Below are 19,570 nucleotides of genomic sequence, written 5' to 3'. Positions count from 1 at the left end.
ATAATATAATATTTTTGGGTCACATCTTTTATGTTTGATTTGCAGTTTTTGCACAAAGCATTGCATACAGCTGACGGAATTATCATTATGGGGAGGGTTGGCCTGCCATCTAGAGGATAGTCTTTCATAGTACATTTGACCTGTTTCCACTGGTCACTTGCCGTATCTGATTTGTAAGCTGACAAGCATCAGTGAAATATATGGCAAATGGAAGCTCGGTGCACCCCTTTGTCTAGGACAGTTTGGTGATTGTGATATTTTCAAGACAGAAATATACCTTCTGGCTTTCTGACTGGACCATTTACAAAATATATTGAAGCTTGTAGTATCATAGAAAAGGTTAGTCATGTGAGGAGATATTTCGGCATTGATTTTGAATGCGTGTGTTTGTGTGTTTGTGTGTGTGTGTGTGTGTGTGTGTGTGTGTGTGTGCGCGCGCAGTGTGTGTGTGCAGTGTACTGTTATAATATCAGAGAGAGATCACGTTTCAATGCTTTCAGTGTGCAGTGATAAGGGGCGGTGCACACTGCTCAGAGATTAGAGTTGTTTCAATCTACAACTGGTCATGTGGTGCAGTCCAGAAACTTCCATTGGACAGAAGAGAGCGGTACAATCAAAACTAATATACTATGTCATTCTTGTCATGGAGCAATGGGGATATAATACAATCAAGTTTTAATGAACACTGTTAGTTCATTCTACTATGTACTTCATTGGAGCTTAGATCAAACAATAGTGTAGCTTGCTTGTCATGAGAGGTCAACAAAAATGCAGACACAAGTGAGTCATCATATGGAAAGATCTGCATGAGATGCTGGAACAGTCACTACTCTCCATTTTGAATGTCCTTTCATCTCTGGCCAAGTGTATTCCAAACATTAAACACCAGAGGATGCTGTCTCCCCATAAATGCTGCACGATAGCTGCCATAAAAATGGTTTATGAGACATTTTCCTTCAGTGTACTAGGCAATAACTTAAGAAAAAACAATTGAGCTATAACATTTATTCAACAAAATAACTAGTTGTTTGTCTTATTGTGCAAACATATCATTTAATACGGAATCAATATTTGATGTCAAATTACTATGAGAAAGATGTTTTAAGTCATCACCTCAAAGAATGAAACCAAAGACGAAGATGTAAAGTATTCTATAGATGACAACAGATTTAACAATCATCTGAACTTGCAAGATCACAACACGTGCTTGCTTGAGTGTCATTGCTGCAAATCATCGCCCTCCCCTGTCCCTCATTCATTTTCCTCTGAACCGCTACAGACATGTGATCATCTCTGTGGATCGCTGCTGCTGGGAGGTCACGTCCCAGCACCTCTACATTCACTGGCATGCTGATGCCATCTCTCAAGCCCCCTACTGCTATCCTGGTTCTACCATCATTGTCCTTCTCCCAGTTTCCAGAAACTCCTCTGGGCTCCTGGGCCCTGTCAGAAAAGCTTTTCTTCACAGAGCCCCACAGGTGCTAGCCAATTGAAGCCTGGGAAGACAATGCCACGTGATGGTGTTCAGCCAATGTTTGACACCCACAACTGCACACTTCCTGGAGGGAAAGTACATTCAGAGAGCATGAATGTTTCTATTTTTAATCTCTGGCTGAAAAAGAGGAGCAAGCCACCACTTTTGAAACAATGTCTTAATATAACACACAACGTGTGTGTAGTTGCACCAAGACGATGCAGAAGTCAGGCAAACTAAAATGTGCTCAGCATTGTTGGCCTTGAATGATTAATGGGATTTTAGAAGTAGCACAGATGCACTCTCTCTCACGCACGCACGCACGCACGCACGCACACGCACGCACGCACGCACGCACGTACACACACGTACACACATGTACACTGCTATATATGTGCACATGTATTGGGGCATGCTGACATGTGCACACTTGCACACAAAAATAAACTCAGGAATATTCTCACATTCATATGCATAAAATCTCTCTCACTCTTACACACACACACACACACACACACACACACACACACACACACACACACACACACACACACACACACACACACACACACACACACACACACACACACACACACACACACACACACACACACACACACACATCCATGAATCTTGATACATCGCTTTAATGCCAGTTGCTCCTTCAGGCTTGAGCCTTTTCCACTCTGCTCTTATCACTCCATTTCCTTAAATCGCTTTGCAGTCACCATTATGACATGGTCCATGCCCTTCTATCTGAGAGCTGTCTGTCACCCAAAGGCCCCACCCACTGACAGTGCATGAGACAACAGCAGAGGACTTGTGATTGAATTATCAACGGAGCAATCAGTCATATAGCAGAATCATCCTGAGAGTGGGGGTCTGGGTTAGGTTGAGGGGCATACTTGGAAAAATAAGAAGAGAAACGCAAAGAGAGATGTCAATCCATGGCCATGGCATAGAGATGGAATCACCGATTAGGTGAGATGATTAAAGCGCAGAAGATTAAATTAACTATTTCAGGATGCGAGATATAAAGATTCAGAAGGAGAGCTTTAGACAAGCGGAGGATGTGGATGAAGAGAAAAAGGAGAGACAACAAAGAGAGAGGAAGATTCTGAGCGAAGAGGAGTTGTGTGTGAGCAGGGGTTAAGGCTGAGCGTGTGTTGTGGGCTCAGCAGTGAAGTTGACGATGCACTAGGAGAACAGCTGCGCTGCAGGGCTTTCAGGCTCCATCACTACTGCTCTCCTTCAAGCAGCTCCTCCAACACACTCCCTCTCACTCACACACACACACACACACACACACACACACACACACACACACACACACACACACACACACACACACACACACACACACACACACACACACACACACACACACACACACACACACACACACACACACACACACACACACACAAATGTACACACAGCTCTCATAAACATGCAAAAGCACTGATTGTTGCATCAGTGCACATGAATGTGCAGCAGTAATAACCAGGTTTTATATGCATGTTCAGACCCGGATAACAGATATCAAGTCACATGTGGTCATATTAAAAATACTTTCAAGTCTTTTTGTCACTGTGTGAGAGCAAAAATTAAAGAAATAGATTTCTAAATGCAGCCAGTGGAGAGAAAAACTGAAGTGCTCAATGAGACTGAGATTAAATGAGAAAAGTGCTGGAAAGAAAATAGCAGTTTTTCAGCTTATGAACACGAGTAGATTTATGTATGTATGCTCATATAGATTTATTTCAATCTGATTTAAAAAGAGCTGCAGTAAGTGAGGGAGGGAGGGGGTGCGGGAGAGGGTGAAATTGAGGGATAAAGGACATTGAGTAAAAGCTAAGTGCAAATAAAAAATACAACAGATGTTCACTGTGAACTGCATATGTAAACTAAATGCATTTTGCGTTTTTATTGAGTCAACACATCATAATCCCCTTAGAGGTTGGCCAAAAACAATGTTTACAAAGGACTTTTGCCACAGCGTTGATAAGAACCAAAGGCCTGCTCTGTGCATGATTATATTTGTCTGTTTTTTTATGCATTTAGTATAAACTATTCAGTACAGAGCATTTTCATGGGGATCTTCTGAGAAATAACATAATTTTTTTTTTAATTAAAAATAAAAAAAAACCTACTAGGAAATTAAAATGATAAAGTTCCTTTATCTTGTACTGTAAAAATCAAAGTAGTCCTGTGATCAAACTCCTGCTGTAAAATGATTCATCTAAATTCTTAAAAAATTATGTAACATAATAAAAAAAGTTAATTTTGGTTGAGCGAGTTTGGTAAAACAGGAGGCAGATCAAATTAAAGGTGGGGGCAGACTGCTGTACTGAGCCAAATGGCAACCCTGGTCACTGGGGGCCACTGCACCCTCTGTCTGTGTTTTTAGTCTATTTTCAGTGATTTTGAACTGCATTGCGCTTCTCTCCTGGGAATTACTGACTGGGATTGAAGAATAAGATAGAAGTAGAGTTTGAAAACAAAATCAGTAAAAACAGAAACACAGAGATACTGTACATGCGCATCAACTTTTCCATGTGAATGAACACTGAAACATATAACTGTTACTTTCACCATCTTCACTGCCGTTTGGCTGTATTTGTAGGGAAATCATCAGTAGAGAGGAACCAGGTCAACAACAGCAAGTGGAAAAGAGTAGAACTAAAATTACTGCCTCATGTCTGCCTGCGCCAACCAGTCAAGTTTCAGTTTACATATGTCAGTCCAGACTCATATAATTTATTTCGTAAAGACTGTGGAGAAATTTGGACGATAAATCTGATTCCGATAAGACGTTGTAGTCATGATGACAATGCTTCAAATAAGAATGTTGATCCAAAAAAGTTACAAATTCGAAAACGAGGATGCTTCACACACATCTTCAACCCGACAGCACAGACGATCTATACAATCAGCATAGTTTCAAGGTGGACACCCAGGATTAGTGTGTGAGTATGGCATTGAATAATGGACAGAAAAGTGCTTTCTACAAAAAATGATGATGTATTAGTAAAATGGACCCCTGATCTCTTGGATATAAAGTGTCAAACTGTACACCTCATTTGATCCTGTCAGTCATTTGATTGAAATGTGAATGGGTTTTTCAAGTTATGGCCATTAATGTGTTTTGTGAGGTCACATTGTCCTTGACTTTGTACTACCAAAATGCCTCAAGCTAATCTTTGAGCCCAAGTGAAGGTTTTTATCACATTTGATGAAATTCCCTCAAAGTGTTCCTCAGATAAAACATAGGTATGTACAACATGACAATATTGCTCAATCATTGCTTTCGCCGGTGAGGAGGCATAAAAAGCTGTATGTTTCATAAGGATGGGGTTAGAAGGTGCTATGTTTAAATCATTAGCACAAGTAAAGTAAAACCCCTCTTAAATATCCTGAATGGTAGCATTGTAAACCCTTTGAGTTATTATTATTACCCTTTTATTAGTCAGACATTCGGGTATTACAAATATAAGGCTTGAGGGGCAAGACTATTAGATTACTTTAAAATAAAGACTGGAAACAGATAGCATCTATATCTCTAAGGAGAAAAAAATAGCAGCTCCCTTAAAATTCAGTAAAACAGCATCTCCTATGTTAGATTTAATCAAACAATCAAAATACAGACATGCCAAGTTGTTTTCTGAATTTTCCAAACTTGGAACTATTTCGCGGCCAAGTGCAATGACTTCTTAGAATCTTGTCATCACTACACCCCATAGTGACATGTGTGTATGGATTAAACAAGAAGCAGCATTAGAGGTGCTGTTTGGTTTATGCTAAACTAAGCTACTCGGTCCAATATCCCATTCACTGTTTAAAAATAATATTAATATTCCCCATCTAAAGTTCAGTTGTGTGATACTCACTTATCCTAAGGTATTTTCCTGTGGTGCTTCTCTTGTTTGTCTACCCTTTATTTACATACGCAACAAGTGCCAGTGAAAGTTCAATAAAGAACTTCCTAAGAACAAAATGTACAGAAATTCTCATCACACCATTTTCTGATGTTTAACACACGCGACCTTACAATTACTAGTAACACACACACACACACACACACACACACACACACACACACACACACACACACACACACACACACACACACACACACACACACACACACACACACACACACACACACACACACACACACACACACACACACCACCTCACCCGTACACACCACCTCACCCGCAGGTGAATAATTTAAGACAATTCTAGAAGAAACCATTATCCAGGGCAGACAGGTAAGCTGATATGGTGAACCTTGTCCCTGCCTTCTCGCCCAGTCGTTCTCCACCTCTCACCAAATGATGCTGCCCTTCACTCATGCACTCACCAGCCCGCCAGGGAACAAGATGAATGCTTTCTGCTTTTTGTTGTCAACTGGGACATGTAGGTGAAGCACAGGCCTCACTCAGCTCTTCTACTCTTGCAGGTAGGATTTTCAGCACACTCATAATGGCTCAGGCGTACTGAACTGTGGTCACTGCTTTTTGTTTAAAGAAGGTATTATGATACCAGACTCTGTTTTTATCTTGAACTATGGTTGTGGATATTAATGGAAGCATTTTGGAGAAGAGGAATAATGTCTTGGGTAACACCCTTGATTCATATATTTAAGCTTTTATATTAAAACTGCGACTACAAGTCAGGCTGTGCTAAACAACTGTTGTTTCATTAGTACTGCTTTTAAGGAGACACCGGAGTAACAAATGAATGAAAATAAAATCCAGGCGAGAGTTTTTAAAGGGTCCTCTGTGGGTTAAGGCTATCAAATGGTCATTAGTTTTTCATAAGGGTGGGATTAATGTGAAGCTGCATGCATGACAGATGTACAGCTGCTTTGTGATACTGTTGCATTTGTCAGACAGACTTTTTACTTATAAATGAGCATAATTTACTGGACAATACAGTACTGGCTTAAGTGGTCATGTCTTTTATAAAACTACCTACTCAAAATAAATGACTTCATTTGAGGTCAGAAGTTAATGGGCTGGACTGATAATGCAGACTTTTACAGATCATATTAATGACAGTGACTGTTGAGGGCATTCTCTAAAACTTCCTCAGTCAGGTTCCTGGAGAATGAAGCTGCCACAAAACAAAATATGTTATCTCCTAAATAGCATGTATGGCTAAAAGGACCATATTTTAATTATTGACCTACATTGGTATTCCAGGATTTGCTTTGTTAAAAGGAGCAACTGTAATGGGAGAGAGGTGCGTGTTACAACTAGATTAGGCAAGGTGGTGTTGACTTACTCTTTTGTGAACGCATGCAACATACTGTCAGTGGAAAGGACACATTTTCACTGGGAGACCATATCAGCATAGCAATGATTAGTCTAAAAAATGTATCTCTACCTTATTTGAAAGACCTGTTGGCAGTGTATAGAGTATATAGACAGAAAATATATTTATAACTAATATTGTGGACATTACTTTGAATTATTCCCCTTTATCCACCTTTCGGCTAACACTCGCATTCTGCTGTACACTGCATTATGGCGGGATTTCATGCTAATATTTATTGTGCAGAGGAATATATACCATACACATATGAATATTGCTGTTATAGAGCATGTTCAAACAAATCAAGCTCAGAATTTTTGCCAATGGCACAGACATTTCACAACACATAGCTGTTTGTGTTTCCTTCTTCAAATGTGACATTGGTTTATTTACCTTTTTACCGAAATCTTTTACTGACTGACAATATACACAATACAGTAGTTCAGTTTGTTTGCTGTAACAATATATAAAAACGATGTACGTGCTAGTGTGTGTGTGTGTGTGTGTGTGTGTGTGTGTGTGTGTGTGTGTGTGTGTGTGTGTGTGTGTGTGTGTGTGTGTGTGTGTGTGTGTGTGTGTGTGTAGAACTGAGAAAAGACTTCAGATGATTCATTTTCTCTGTTGCACTCTACAATAAAACTTACCATCATATATGTATTATTGTTAGAGACACACTTTGGTAGATACTTTGCCTATACTAGCATGCTAGTAGTATATATACATACTGTATTATACTTCTATGGTAAAATGCTTTCAGCACATTGTTTATTGTGTGAACTGCAACAGGTTTCTCTAAACATGTGTTGACTGTGAGTGGTGAATAGAAGTCCTGTTGTTTTTCAGAGGTACAGGAATCATAGATTGCTTTGATCAGAAAGTAAATTGTTTACTATCTGCTTCACACTGTCTGCCAGCAAGAACTGCTTACCTAAATGTGAGAGACCTGCCATTTTAAAGCAAAAAAATGTCAGACCTGTTTTACTCCCGTCCCAAGACCATCACTTAGTAGCCAAATGGTTCAAATCTAATGACCAAGGGGAAATACGCTGTTTTCTGTCCAGTTTGTTGGTGAGTGAACGCATGCATGTGTCTGGGAATTTGTCGAGCAGCAATAATTCCTATTGACAAATAGTAGGAGTTTTGTGAACTGACCTACAAAACGCATGTCTAAACATCAGGAGTGGTGTGGCTGTTTGATTGCAGGAATATCAAAATGCAAATTTGAGGATTTTCACGTTTCATGTTGTAATTAGTAGATAATAAAGCATGTATTTATGGTTCATAGAGCAGTTATAGCCCATTAACATCAGCTACAGGCATATGAAAATCCCTTGCATCCTTCTTAAGAACATAACTTATTAACACAATTGTAGATCTAAATAATTATGGCCAATTAACATTTATAACTATAGACGTGATGGCTTATTGAACTGTGAAACCCTGGACCAATTTAACTGTGCAACTTCATTAGAAATGAATTTGGGAACCCAAAATTTGCTCTCACATGACTCATCCATAAAGATATAGACTAACTCACATATCAACCATAAGAGATGCATACAATTTAAAAGCGCCACAAAAAGGTTGTTCTAAAACGGGTACCCAACATTTTTGGCAAAATAAACTCCCATGTATGACTCCTGACAGTTTTTTCCAACTGTAACCTAATGGCTTCAAAATATAGGCTTAGAAGTACTCAGTGATTTCATAGATATAGTGACCTTTGCGTGATAAATGGATGCTGGATTGTGATACTATATTTGAAAGGTGTCACTTTTTATTAGAGAACCAGTAACACTGGGCTCTTGCAATAGCACCTCTTTGCTGTGTGCAGGAGCAGGAGAGTCGGGGCCAGGAGGAGGAGGAGAGCTTGCTCTCTGATGTACACTCGTTTCACTGTTCACTGGCGCCGTGACGATAAGCAGGCAGCGGACGAGGATGCTCTGTTGTCTGGTGCGCACTCTCCTGTCTCCAGCTCTCCACAATCACCATGGAAGAGCTTAATTAATGCACAGGCTCTGTGTGTCTCTCCTGCTGCCGGAGCCGATGATTTTCAACCCGTCGTTTCAGACCGGACCTGCGTTTTTCGCCCTCCGAAGCACTGGAGCTGTTTTAGCGAGCGGAGAGGACCGCGGCTGAATTATAAAGTCTTCTGAAAAGGTACAGCATGGTGCGGTTTCTGCTCCACAAACTGAAGTTAGCCTCTTAGCATAGCTGCGTTTTCCTGCATCAAGGCAGTGATGATGCTTTTTGATTATTGTCAGAGGACAGCAGTCAGGATTTTTTTTTTTTTTTTTTTTTTTAATGGCCACTTTCCTCTCGACGCTGTCATGTTTGGCGGATTCAGAGGAGATTGGTCGCCTTTTCATACACAATACAGATAAATAGCCTATATTTGAGCCTATATATAGAGCACCGTCAGGGCTGACACCTTTTCTACTCTGGCTCTGGTCATGTGGACTGTCCACTATATTAGCCCTGAGTGTAAACGCATCACTGAATGAGATTTGTTGTAATAATGTTGCCAGCTGTTTGTGCTGAGCAGCGAGGACCATCTGACGGCTGTGAGATGCTCAATTTCCACTATAAGCGCGCTCGGAGTCAACCTGTCATTTCTCATCGGTTTTTTTTTTTTTTTTTTTTTTTTTTTTGGGGGGGGGGGGGGATTTGACCATGTCTTACCTTGGTTATGGCCAAGGAGAAACATGAGGACGCTTGATGATGGTTATTTTTTTTTCCCGAATCGCTCATAGAAATGTCAGTGTTCATTTTCATCACGGGTGCACGGTCGACGATGTCGATGCAGCAGTGAAATTAATATTCCCCCAAAAAAGCCATTTGATGCGCATTGTTCACAATATTGAGCTTGCACTAGCCTTGGCTGCATTAAAGCAGAAGCGTAGCACAAAGGAGATGTAAAGCAGGCAGTGTGAATTCATCAAGATGGGGAGTCATACATCACATTAACGCTCATTTCACATTTTCTCTGCGATAAGAAAATGTATTCTTCTTGGAGCATCACCGCAATGTGACCTTTTCTGTTTCTTCCTCTGCGGGGCCTGCTCGCAGTTCAAGGACTTACACAACTGATCAAGTGATGCCTGAGAGTGGCAGCTCTGAATTTGACACGTTGTGATTGGGTTTGAGCTGCTTAGTTACAGCCGATTTGAATTCTTTTTTTATTTAAATTAAAGACTAGACACCGATGCAAACATCAAAGCCAAGCCAACCTGTCATATTTGTTGTGGTTTTGAAAGGTGCTCAGATTTATTTTCACATCTCATTAATTTCTCTGTTTTGAGTTACGTATAGGGATGCATTTTACATTTGGTGAGATTATGAAATCATCTTATTTACATATTAGAGGGGAATGAAAAAGACGCACAAAGTTCAAAAGCTGTTCAAGACTTTATTCTGCTTTGACATTTTGCAGTTGATTTAATATCCTCCCTCTTGTAGTGTAAAAATATAGGCCTATTCTAATGTCAACTAAAAAGTTATCATGTGGGCTCAAACATCAATTGTAGTCTGGTATGTGCTGCATACTGTATATTGATATGGATAACCCCTCTTTACCTCACTTTCCATTTCATTTTATTTCTTATTTCCTTTGAGCTCATTTGGAGTACTTATTTTATTGTATATTTGTTTAGATAACAGGGAAAGGCATACTTATTCATGTTCATGCAGAAATATTAAAGTGTTACCTGATCAGTCTGATCTGTTTTACTGAACTTAAAGGAAACAACACGTTCAATTGGGTAGCTTGAAGCAGAAAAGATGAGGAAAAAAAGGAATATGAAGGTGAGAGAAAGGAAAATGATAAGAATAATTATAATAATGCAATCAGTAATAATGACATAAGCAATAATGATAAGTGATTCACAACAAACATACAGAAAGACTCACAAAATATTAAATTATTCAATTACAAACATTAAATGTCACATTATTTATGTGGTCAGTGGGGTTACTTCTATTGGGTGAAAAACAGACTGCAGTCTCACCAGAACTGAGGCTTGATAGAGTGGAAATATTTGAACCTGTTTATCTGAGAGGTCTGATTAGCCTTTAAGTAGGTCTAACATACAGTACATGATGGAACAAGGCTGCTCAGAGTTTTATAGGCAAGGTTAAGAATCTGTAAATCTATTCTGTTGCACACTGGACACCTTTGCGTTAATCTGAGGGCTGGTTTAATGTGATCAGCTCTCACTTAAAGGCAACATCAACTTTCCCCTTATTGTTAGAAATAATGCAAAATGTACTGATGCCATTTCCTCTCACCTTTTCTCTCTCAGAGGCAAATTATGCCAGCAGCATCAGAGTCGCCCACCCTGGTGACGTGCCAGCTTATTGGTCAGACTACTCTGCCCTCCTCTAGCCTCCCTGTCTACCCTGACAGATCCATGCTGCTGGATGCTCCTCACAGAGCCACGCCCGCACCATGAGCGCCAACGGGCCTGCCCCAGACCCAGCCCCCACAGCCCCAGAAGCCCCTCCTGCCTCAACCCCCGCCCCTGCTCCGGCCCCAGCTCCAGCCCCCACGGCGCCACCCGCTCCTCCTGCCCCACCTGCCCCAGCAGCCACTACCATCCCGGTAGGTGCGTTGGCACAGAAGAAGCGGCAGCAGTATGCCAAGAGCAAGAAACAAGGCAGTAACGCCAACAGCAGGCCACCGAGGGCTCTGTTCTGCCTCAAACTCAACAACCCCATACGCAGAGCCTGCATCAGCCTGGTGGAGTGGAAGTATCCTTTACAGTGGCTTGTGGTGGATGCATGTCTGAGTGTTGAGATTTGTCCAAACATGTTGATTAATTTAATAGTTAAACTATTTTGATCAATCAATTAAACATTAAAATACTTAATCAAGCAGAAGCACACTGAACATTGTCTGGTTCACAGTAAGAATTTACTGCATTTTTGTTTTGTGTAAATTGTATATCATTGGATTTTTGATGGTTGGTTGGGCAAAACAAGCTGTTTGAAGATATAACCTTGGATGTGAGAAACAGTGATAGAGAATTTTCCACCCTAAATTACTTTTAACAGGCAACCTAATTAATGCATCGGCTGATAATATTGCAGTTTGTCATATTTCTCAAAAATGAAAATAATAATTGTTAGTGGCAGCTCTACTGGTTCACAGCCCCTGTGTGTCTTCCTCTGTTGGATCCTAACTGTGGCACCTATTGGTGACTACAACATGGTGATGTAAATACTCTATAGTGCCATTTAAATATAGCCTTAAAAAATGAAACCACATTTCTATTTGTTGACATGTTGTCTGTCTTTTTTGTCTTTGTTAGTTTCCTAAAGCTTTGAATTAAATTGTTCCAGTTTGTTGATTTAAAGCTGTATTAGATGCAGACTAACACCTGATGGAGCAGATAAACACTTGAACAAAGTCACAGGACAATAATCTGTTTATTCTTCTTAAACCATATGTACTGTTGTTGGTAACTGTTCAGAAAAGCACAAGGTCTAATATACTTTCTGATCCAATCTAGTTTCCCTCATAAAGACAAAGTAAATGTCACTATGTACTGAATCCTAAAATACTGTTGGGGTATATAGCGACTCAGCACTGGAACAACACAGCTGTGGTTGATTTGTTGCTTAAGCAGATGCTGTCATCACAGAAGCCATCTGATCATATAAAGGAGATTGCCTCATAAATTACAGAGATAAATTTCATAGTCCATTGGATTGTTTGTTTGTTGAAAAAAAAGTCACTGGGAATGATCTGTGGGCAATATGTCAATATTATATTGATGTTATTATGAGTCAAGATATCATTTTAGATTTTAGATTTTGTAATATAGTGCTCTGGCATAATTGTCTTTTCCTGGTTTTAAAGACTGCGTTACTGTGAAGTGATGTACTTTTCTCAATTTACCAGACTGTAGCTCTTCTGTAATTTGCTTTTACCACCTCATTCATTATATCATTATATCTATGAAATACATTTGTCAGTACAGTACAGGTGCACATCTTTGTCCAATGCCATTGGAGTCCCCCGTCAGTTTTAGTTTCAGCTTAATTACAGTTTTAAATTTTACTTTGCAGGATTTGAAAATCGAAATGTAAAGCTACACTTACCAGTTGTTTTTTTTATTGACCAATGTAAATCGTATATAAGGTGGATGGTTGTTTCATTATTTTTCAAATGAAACAGCCTCTTATCTTAAAATGATCTTACAGTTTAACATGTAGTTAAATAAGGATAACTAAGTTAAGCTTTTCCCCAACTTGCAAATGCATAGTAGCTATGTTTACATATTTTTTTCAGCTTTGATATCTCAGTTTTTAGCTGTACGTATATTTATATATATCTCCTTGGGAACAATTCTTGAAACTGTGTATATGCATGTACATTGGGAATATCTAAACAACCAAAGTGAAATTATTGGTTTGTGTACAAATACACACATTCTAAAAATTCAGGCGAATGTCAGAAAATGTGCAACATTATTTGTAATGTAATTTTAAATTAAACAAAAACAAGCTGTTGGAAAGCCAAGCCAAACAAATTATACATCATGTATGGCTGTGCTCTGCTTGTTAAAATTCAAATAATTTAAAAGGTTTTCCTTTGCTCAATACTTTATTTTAAATACTGCAGAAGTTGCAAAGCCACAGCTAATTTGGGATTTGACATAATTTGTATCCATATTATTTATAATTGCTACATTATTTCATTTGCTTCGGTGTTTTCCTTAACTTCTTTTCTCAGGCCATTTGATATCTTTATATTAATTGCTATTTTTGCCAACTGTATGGCCTTAGCAGTCTACGTCCCTTTCCCTGCAGATGATTCCAACTCCACAAACCATGACCTGGTGAGTAGTCTATATATGTCATCAGTGTTTCTGCTTGGTGTCTGTTGTATTAGTGCTTTCTCCTGCACAGTCTACTATGCATAGTTTTAATGTGGACTTTTTGAGTCTTTTAAAACCTCTTACTGTCTGGCTTAATTTAAGGTTGGCTATCTGTAAAATAAATGTATAGATATTTTGTAAAGAAGATTTTTGCCATGTTTCTGATAAGGAGACAAAGAATGAGAGATTACTTCGTGTCCTGCTTGTTGTCTTGTTTGGTTCATTTTCTTTGGATTTTATCATTATTAAATAGTTGCATGATACATTTCAATGTGTTGTTGCTTTATAATCCTCTTCCATGTGATAAAGTTTGATTGTATCACCCTTCTGAGATAAAGATATAGTCAGAGGTTTTGAGGAAATAGATGTTATACAGACTGTGCCTTCAGGAAAGTGTGTACCTTTATTATGCAGATTTGAAGTATCCGCTGTGCCTCCAAAAAGAAACACTTCCTCATGGTGCTTTATCATGTCATAGTTTTCCTATACAGAGGTTTGATTCAGCTTTCTATTTTTAGAATCTTCTCATCACTGCACCACTGCGTGCACCTTGTGCATTTATGTCTGTGTGATGAATTATGGGTGATGTAGTGTTGTAAGCATTGTTCCACAGCTGAGGATAAGTGCACTCTCCAAAAGCCAGACAGACACACAGAATGTGCTGAACAGAATTCAGCTGTAGTGTTTAATGATTCACGAGCTGCGTATACAGCGTGTCTGTAGATATTTGAATGTTTTTAAAAGCTTTATTTAAGAGAAGGAACATGTTCGAGAAAGGTTACTGGCCTGCAGTAAACGGCCAGCGGGAGCGTTTCTCTTGTCTTTTTTGCTGCTGAACCCGCTGTGCAAGATAAGCCACAGCTTTGGTTGAAAGTGTGTCTGCTCTACTTTAGTAAGGTAAGGTGTACAGCTTCCCAGTTTGACCTCCTGGAGAGTGACCTGAGGGTGTTTGTTTACACAGCACTGGTACAGCCGAGAAAAGTAGGCCATCTGGGACACTACAGTGTCTGATACTGTATTATCTGCAGTATGTTGTCAGGTTCAGTTGGGAATGAAGTTTGAAAGAGGTCGGCTCTGTTAATAGTTACAGAAGAACGTGTTCACATTTGCATAAGAAATACAGAACAAAAGCCTTAGAAAATGTTGCTAGGCTGCTTGAATAAGCCAACATATCTGTCTGTTTAGCTTCTCTAATCTGCATTTAAAACACAAACATTTTATTTGTGATGAGTTTTTTTTTTTGTACTTAATGGTTTAAAGATGACCATGGAGGCAAGTATTACATGGAACAGGTCAAATCAGGTGTCTATCACCTGAAACATTAACATTTAGCTAAATGTAGTTTGCTTTTTGTTTATTTTATGAAGGGATCTTATTTTGATGTACAAAGCTAGTGATACAAAACTTACTCCTAAGAAATGTGTGTGTGTGTGTGTGTGTGTGTGTGTGTGTGTGTGTGTGTGTGTGTGTGTGTGTGTGTGTGTGTGTGTGTGTGTGTGTGTGTGTGTGTGTGTGTGTGTGTGTGGGGGGGGGGGGGGGGGGGGGGGGGGGGGGGGGGGGGGGGGGGGGGACTGCAAAGATAGTGATTTTTACAACTACCAAAAAACTGTTTGAAAAAAATGGACTTGATAGTAAATGGATTTCATTTTTATTTTGTGTTTGCAGAGAGGTTTACTGATTCAAAATTAGGGAACAAAAATCACTGGTACTGGACTCTGAGCTTTAGGTATAAGACTTAGTATCTGGGGAGATTAGTGCATCTCTATTTGGTTAAGTCAAATGTTCATTTATTCAACCTTTATATTGCAAAATGTTGCTATATGGCCAATGTTTTACTACAGAACATAAAGGTGAGGTTCATTTGAGTATTAAGAGAAACTGCTTTCAGCTTAATGGGAGCTCCATTGTGGTTTAAATTACTATTGAGCCAAACAGGGCTCAGGGACAGATGCCACTCACTAATGTTTGCCCAGCTTCAGACTGGTTGTTAAGGGCTGTACACACCGGGGGGCATGACGAATAAATGACATGAAAATGCTAAATACTCACCTGCAAATATTTTGCATCAAAACTTATACCGGCAGTGATATAAATTTGCAATAGTTGTTCAAAAAAGAGGTTTAAATAGATTTGCATTAGCTGATTCTTCAGAAAAATGATGGATTCAGCATTATTCAGTGGTGATGATCTTGTTCTGCTCCTCCTCACTGAACAGAAGAGGAGATTTCGGTATGTTTGCCAAACCTGTGACAATGTAGCCTGTTTACTGCCAACTCTACTACATCCAAAAGTCAGTGATATAAACTACTCATGATCCTGATAGCCTCATTGGCACAAACATCATCCTTGAGATTGATGTCTTTGCGCCCTTTGTCGTATAACACTGAGTGGTTAGAGACAAAAACAATGAACGTTAGAAGTTTTGGTGTGACGTTGATTCCACTTCCTCACTATGTGATTGGTTGATGCCTTAACTCGCAGCACTCAAAGCTCAGGAAAATCAACCTTCTTCCACAAAACAAAAAAGGTGCTTTTTTGGCACATAATATTCACGTTAACAAAGTGAGTAGATATGTAATTATTTATCATTTATTGTCTTCTTTTAAGTAATACTAGTTAGAACAATGTCTAAACAGCATAACTGCCCGTTATCAGTTTATATGGAGTTTGCTTTAACTGCATATATATGTTTTTTTGCTTACAGTTATTTTACCGATTATTTTCCACAGCAATAGACAGCTTTGCATTGCTTGCACAGGACTTTGTTTCAATTCTGCAGAGTCAACATTAAATTAGATACCAGGGAGCGAATAATGCAATCTTTTCCTTTGCAGCAGAGGTTGAACAATACAATTCTTTATAGGGCAGGTGTGCCAGCTTGGCCTTAGTTGTTCTACAGAACTCGTGCTATAGTCACAGGAGGAGCACTAGAGGGAAAAATGCTGTGCTGGTTTTGCTACAGCAGCCAGCAGGTAAGGCTGTAGTGAGATTGCCATTTCACACTACTCTGCTCTGCAGCCTCACAGGTGGACTGAGGACCGATATGAAACCCGAGCTGGGGTGCTAAGAAGCATGATGTGTAAAGCAAGGATCAAATTATATCACAAGACTACTAAACTGTGGAGGTTTTTACTCAGGGACATGTTCAAATGGAGTGTAAACGTCAACACACAGAGACACTAAAACCCTGCAATAAGCTGACGTCTCGATTTGTGGATGCTGTAGACTCTTTTTTTAGTGCATTGTACAGTAGGTTCATGCACATTTTAACGCTAAATCACGAGGTAAAACACTGAATCTGTTCTCCTGGTCATGCTACAGTGTGTACACAGTGTCAAGGTGCTGCAGCGCTGCTCTAGTTAGAACATTACATTGCTGCAAAGTCATAAGGCCTTACTAGCCAGAGTCAGCCCGTCTTGTTAGTAAGGCTTGGTTAAATGCAGAAGCTCATTATAAATAGAAAGCAATTTCCTCCTCCGGCGGAACATAGGGCAAAAGATTGGGGTCTTGCTACCACCAGGAGGCACAAGTGAGTAACAAGATGTAGCCAGCACACAAATACACACATGCACTTTGCAACGAGGCAACAAACCCTGTCAGAAACTCATTGTCATATTTCCATTCCTCTCTTACTTAGCTCACTCCTTTATTGCTCCTCCTTTGTTTAGTCATGTCACTGCAATAGTAAGAAGTCCTGCACGTGACTGTGTCTCCTCCATAAACACCTTGTCTAGGGGACAGTCAAATAGTCTGCAACCCTCTTGCCTTTGCTTTAAGGTCATTTATGACTTATCTATCTGAGACTCAACACCCCAGGCAGCTCCTGCTGAAGGTAGCTGAGCAAAACAATGACCTTTTCATGGTGAATATGATTCATACATCTCATCCTTCTTAAGGCAACATGCAGCAAATTGCGTCTGGTATCAGGTGCTGTAGTGTCCATACCCATATCACTGTTATTGCATAACTCTGGATCCGCAGTGCTATTTGTTTTACTGGGGGACAAAAGGACACAAACATGTAAAGACTGAAATGTCCATTCACAAACCAACGGAGGTCATTTGGATGCAAGCAGAGAATACACAGTTTGAATCAGGTTCAATTTTGGACACTCTTGATATGGAGTACGTCAGCAATTTAAATATAATTTTTTTTACATATTTGTAATAACATAATATTTTAAAGGTGTGATATAGGTATGGCTGTTCAAGATTTACAATAATTTATGCCTGCATAACGACAAAGGGACTGATAAGACAGTACACATGCTGCTTCTTCCCGGCTTTATTGTGTACCTAATTTAATATCTAGATATTAGGTAATTAAAATGTTTCCTGTAATACTGATATTTTATGCTGAGAGGACATGCTGTATGTGTTTAATGCAAAGATGGGTGAGGGCGATGGGAGTTGTTCATAGTGGACAACCGTCCGCATACACATCTAATTACTAACACGACAAAGGTTTTTCTATCAGTATGCTACATTAATTTCCCTTTTGCAGATAAAATGATGCACATTTTTTTTGGTCGTGAGAGCATGCAGGAACGTTATGTATGTTGTTATGTATACTTATATTGGCATGGTATAAGGTTATCCTTGTGTGGCAAAATTTAGAGTTTAACTATAAAAAGTAGCTCTGTAGTACACTTTTGTTTTTCAACTTAAACTGACCATACAATTCACAAGCATCCTGTGTATGCCAGCAGGGAGCAGAAGTTCTTATGGGTTAAAATGCACCACAGATTGACTAATTACAATCATCAGTTATCCTCCTAAAACTACCACTGGCATGTCCAGACATGCACACTTCAACATCAACTTCACTGAACTCTCGCACCCATTACACAACAAAACAATATGCTCCGAGACAACAAACCAAGACAAACTACCGCAAAGTGAAGCTAATAAATGTTGCATTTGCATGCAGCTCAGTTATAGCCGTGAAATGCGCATACTGTGTGCAACAAAATGAGCAACTATCAACACAGAACAAGTCATTTCTGATGTAAATACATACCAACAACTCTCATAGTGCAAAACTCGTGACCCGAAGCCAACGCCTGTTGACTGATCACGGTCATTAAGCACTTCAGCGTGACAACAACAACTCACTGAGAGGCATCCAGTGGTTCTTGTCAAACAATGTCTGTAGCATCTTGTCACTTTAGCTTTTGTACCATAATCATTCTGCTCAGGTCCACAGTGCATAAAGTAGTGGTTTTCAATTGATAACCAATCCAAAAAGCTATTTGATGTGACCCATTTGCTCCTTTGTTATTCTCCTGCATTAAAGTGCCTTGCTTTACCTCTGTTTGACAGTCACTATTGGACAAACTAATAAATAAAAAATAGTAAAACACACTAAAGAAAGCAAATCACAACAATATGTCTTTCATAAAAATAATAACCATATGTTTATCTTTTACTGTAATGCCTAATGTATGAGCATAAACCGCATATTTCCGTACATAGTTCCTTTTATGCTCTGTCAGCAAAACAAAAGCAAGCCTCAGTAGCTAATATAAAACCTTCTGGCCTTCATGGACTTCAGGCATTGCTATACATTATATGCCTTGTCCACAATTATAATTTTACACAGTGGCACTGCAGGCTTTGAAACAGTAAAAGTTCCCAGTGATCCTGTTTGTTACACTCCGTTTCTATGTAATAATTGAATTCTATGGTGTAATTCTGCGCTGAGGGAGCAGATGACTTGAATTACATGTCAGTGTTTCTGTTGCTTGTGTTGCAGAAGAGTGTAATATGTACATGTGTGTGCCAAATTAAGCAGTTGACTGTGTGTGTGTGTATGTGTAATGGCTGGCACAAGTGGCAACGTCTTGACTGTGGACTCCCATAGAGATGACTGTAGAAGTATGTGTTTAGTCACT

At 39.4% G+C, this 19,570-nt stretch overlaps 1 protein-coding gene across 10 annotated transcripts in view; it reads left to right on the top strand.

The window, feature by feature from the left end:
* Positions 1 to 8,673: 8,673 nt before the first annotated feature.
* Positions 8,674 to 19,570, top strand: part of cacna1da (calcium channel, voltage-dependent, L type, alpha 1D subunit, a) — a 65,918-nt gene continuing 55,021 nt past the window's right edge. For 7 of the 10 annotated variants that reach the window (XM_069703305.1, XM_069703302.1, XM_069703304.1 and 4 more), the window contains exons 1-3: positions 8,675 to 8,956; positions 11,098 to 11,545; positions 13,533 to 13,638. In XM_069703305.1, coding sequence (XP_069559406.1) covers positions 11,244 to 11,545; positions 13,533 to 13,638 — 408 coding nt within the window. In that variant the 5' untranslated portion in view covers positions 8,675 to 8,956; positions 11,098 to 11,243. Of the gene's footprint in view, positions 8,957 to 11,097; positions 11,546 to 13,532; positions 13,639 to 19,570 lie in introns of all 10 variants that reach the window. The other 3 variants (XM_069703303.1, XM_069703299.1, XM_069703297.1) reach the window with 1 other exon arrangement.

Source organism: Brachyistius frenatus, unplaced genomic scaffold (genome assembly GCF_029030835.1).
Source record: "Brachyistius frenatus isolate BFR_SWC_R1_liver_20210118 unplaced genomic scaffold, ASM2903083v1 Contig_45, whole genome shotgun sequence".
NCBI classification, from domain to species: Eukaryota; Metazoa; Chordata; class Actinopteri; family Embiotocidae; genus Brachyistius; species Brachyistius frenatus.
The sequence above is the reverse complement of the archived record's forward strand: the minus strand, read 5'-3'. Positions and strand labels throughout refer to the sequence as shown.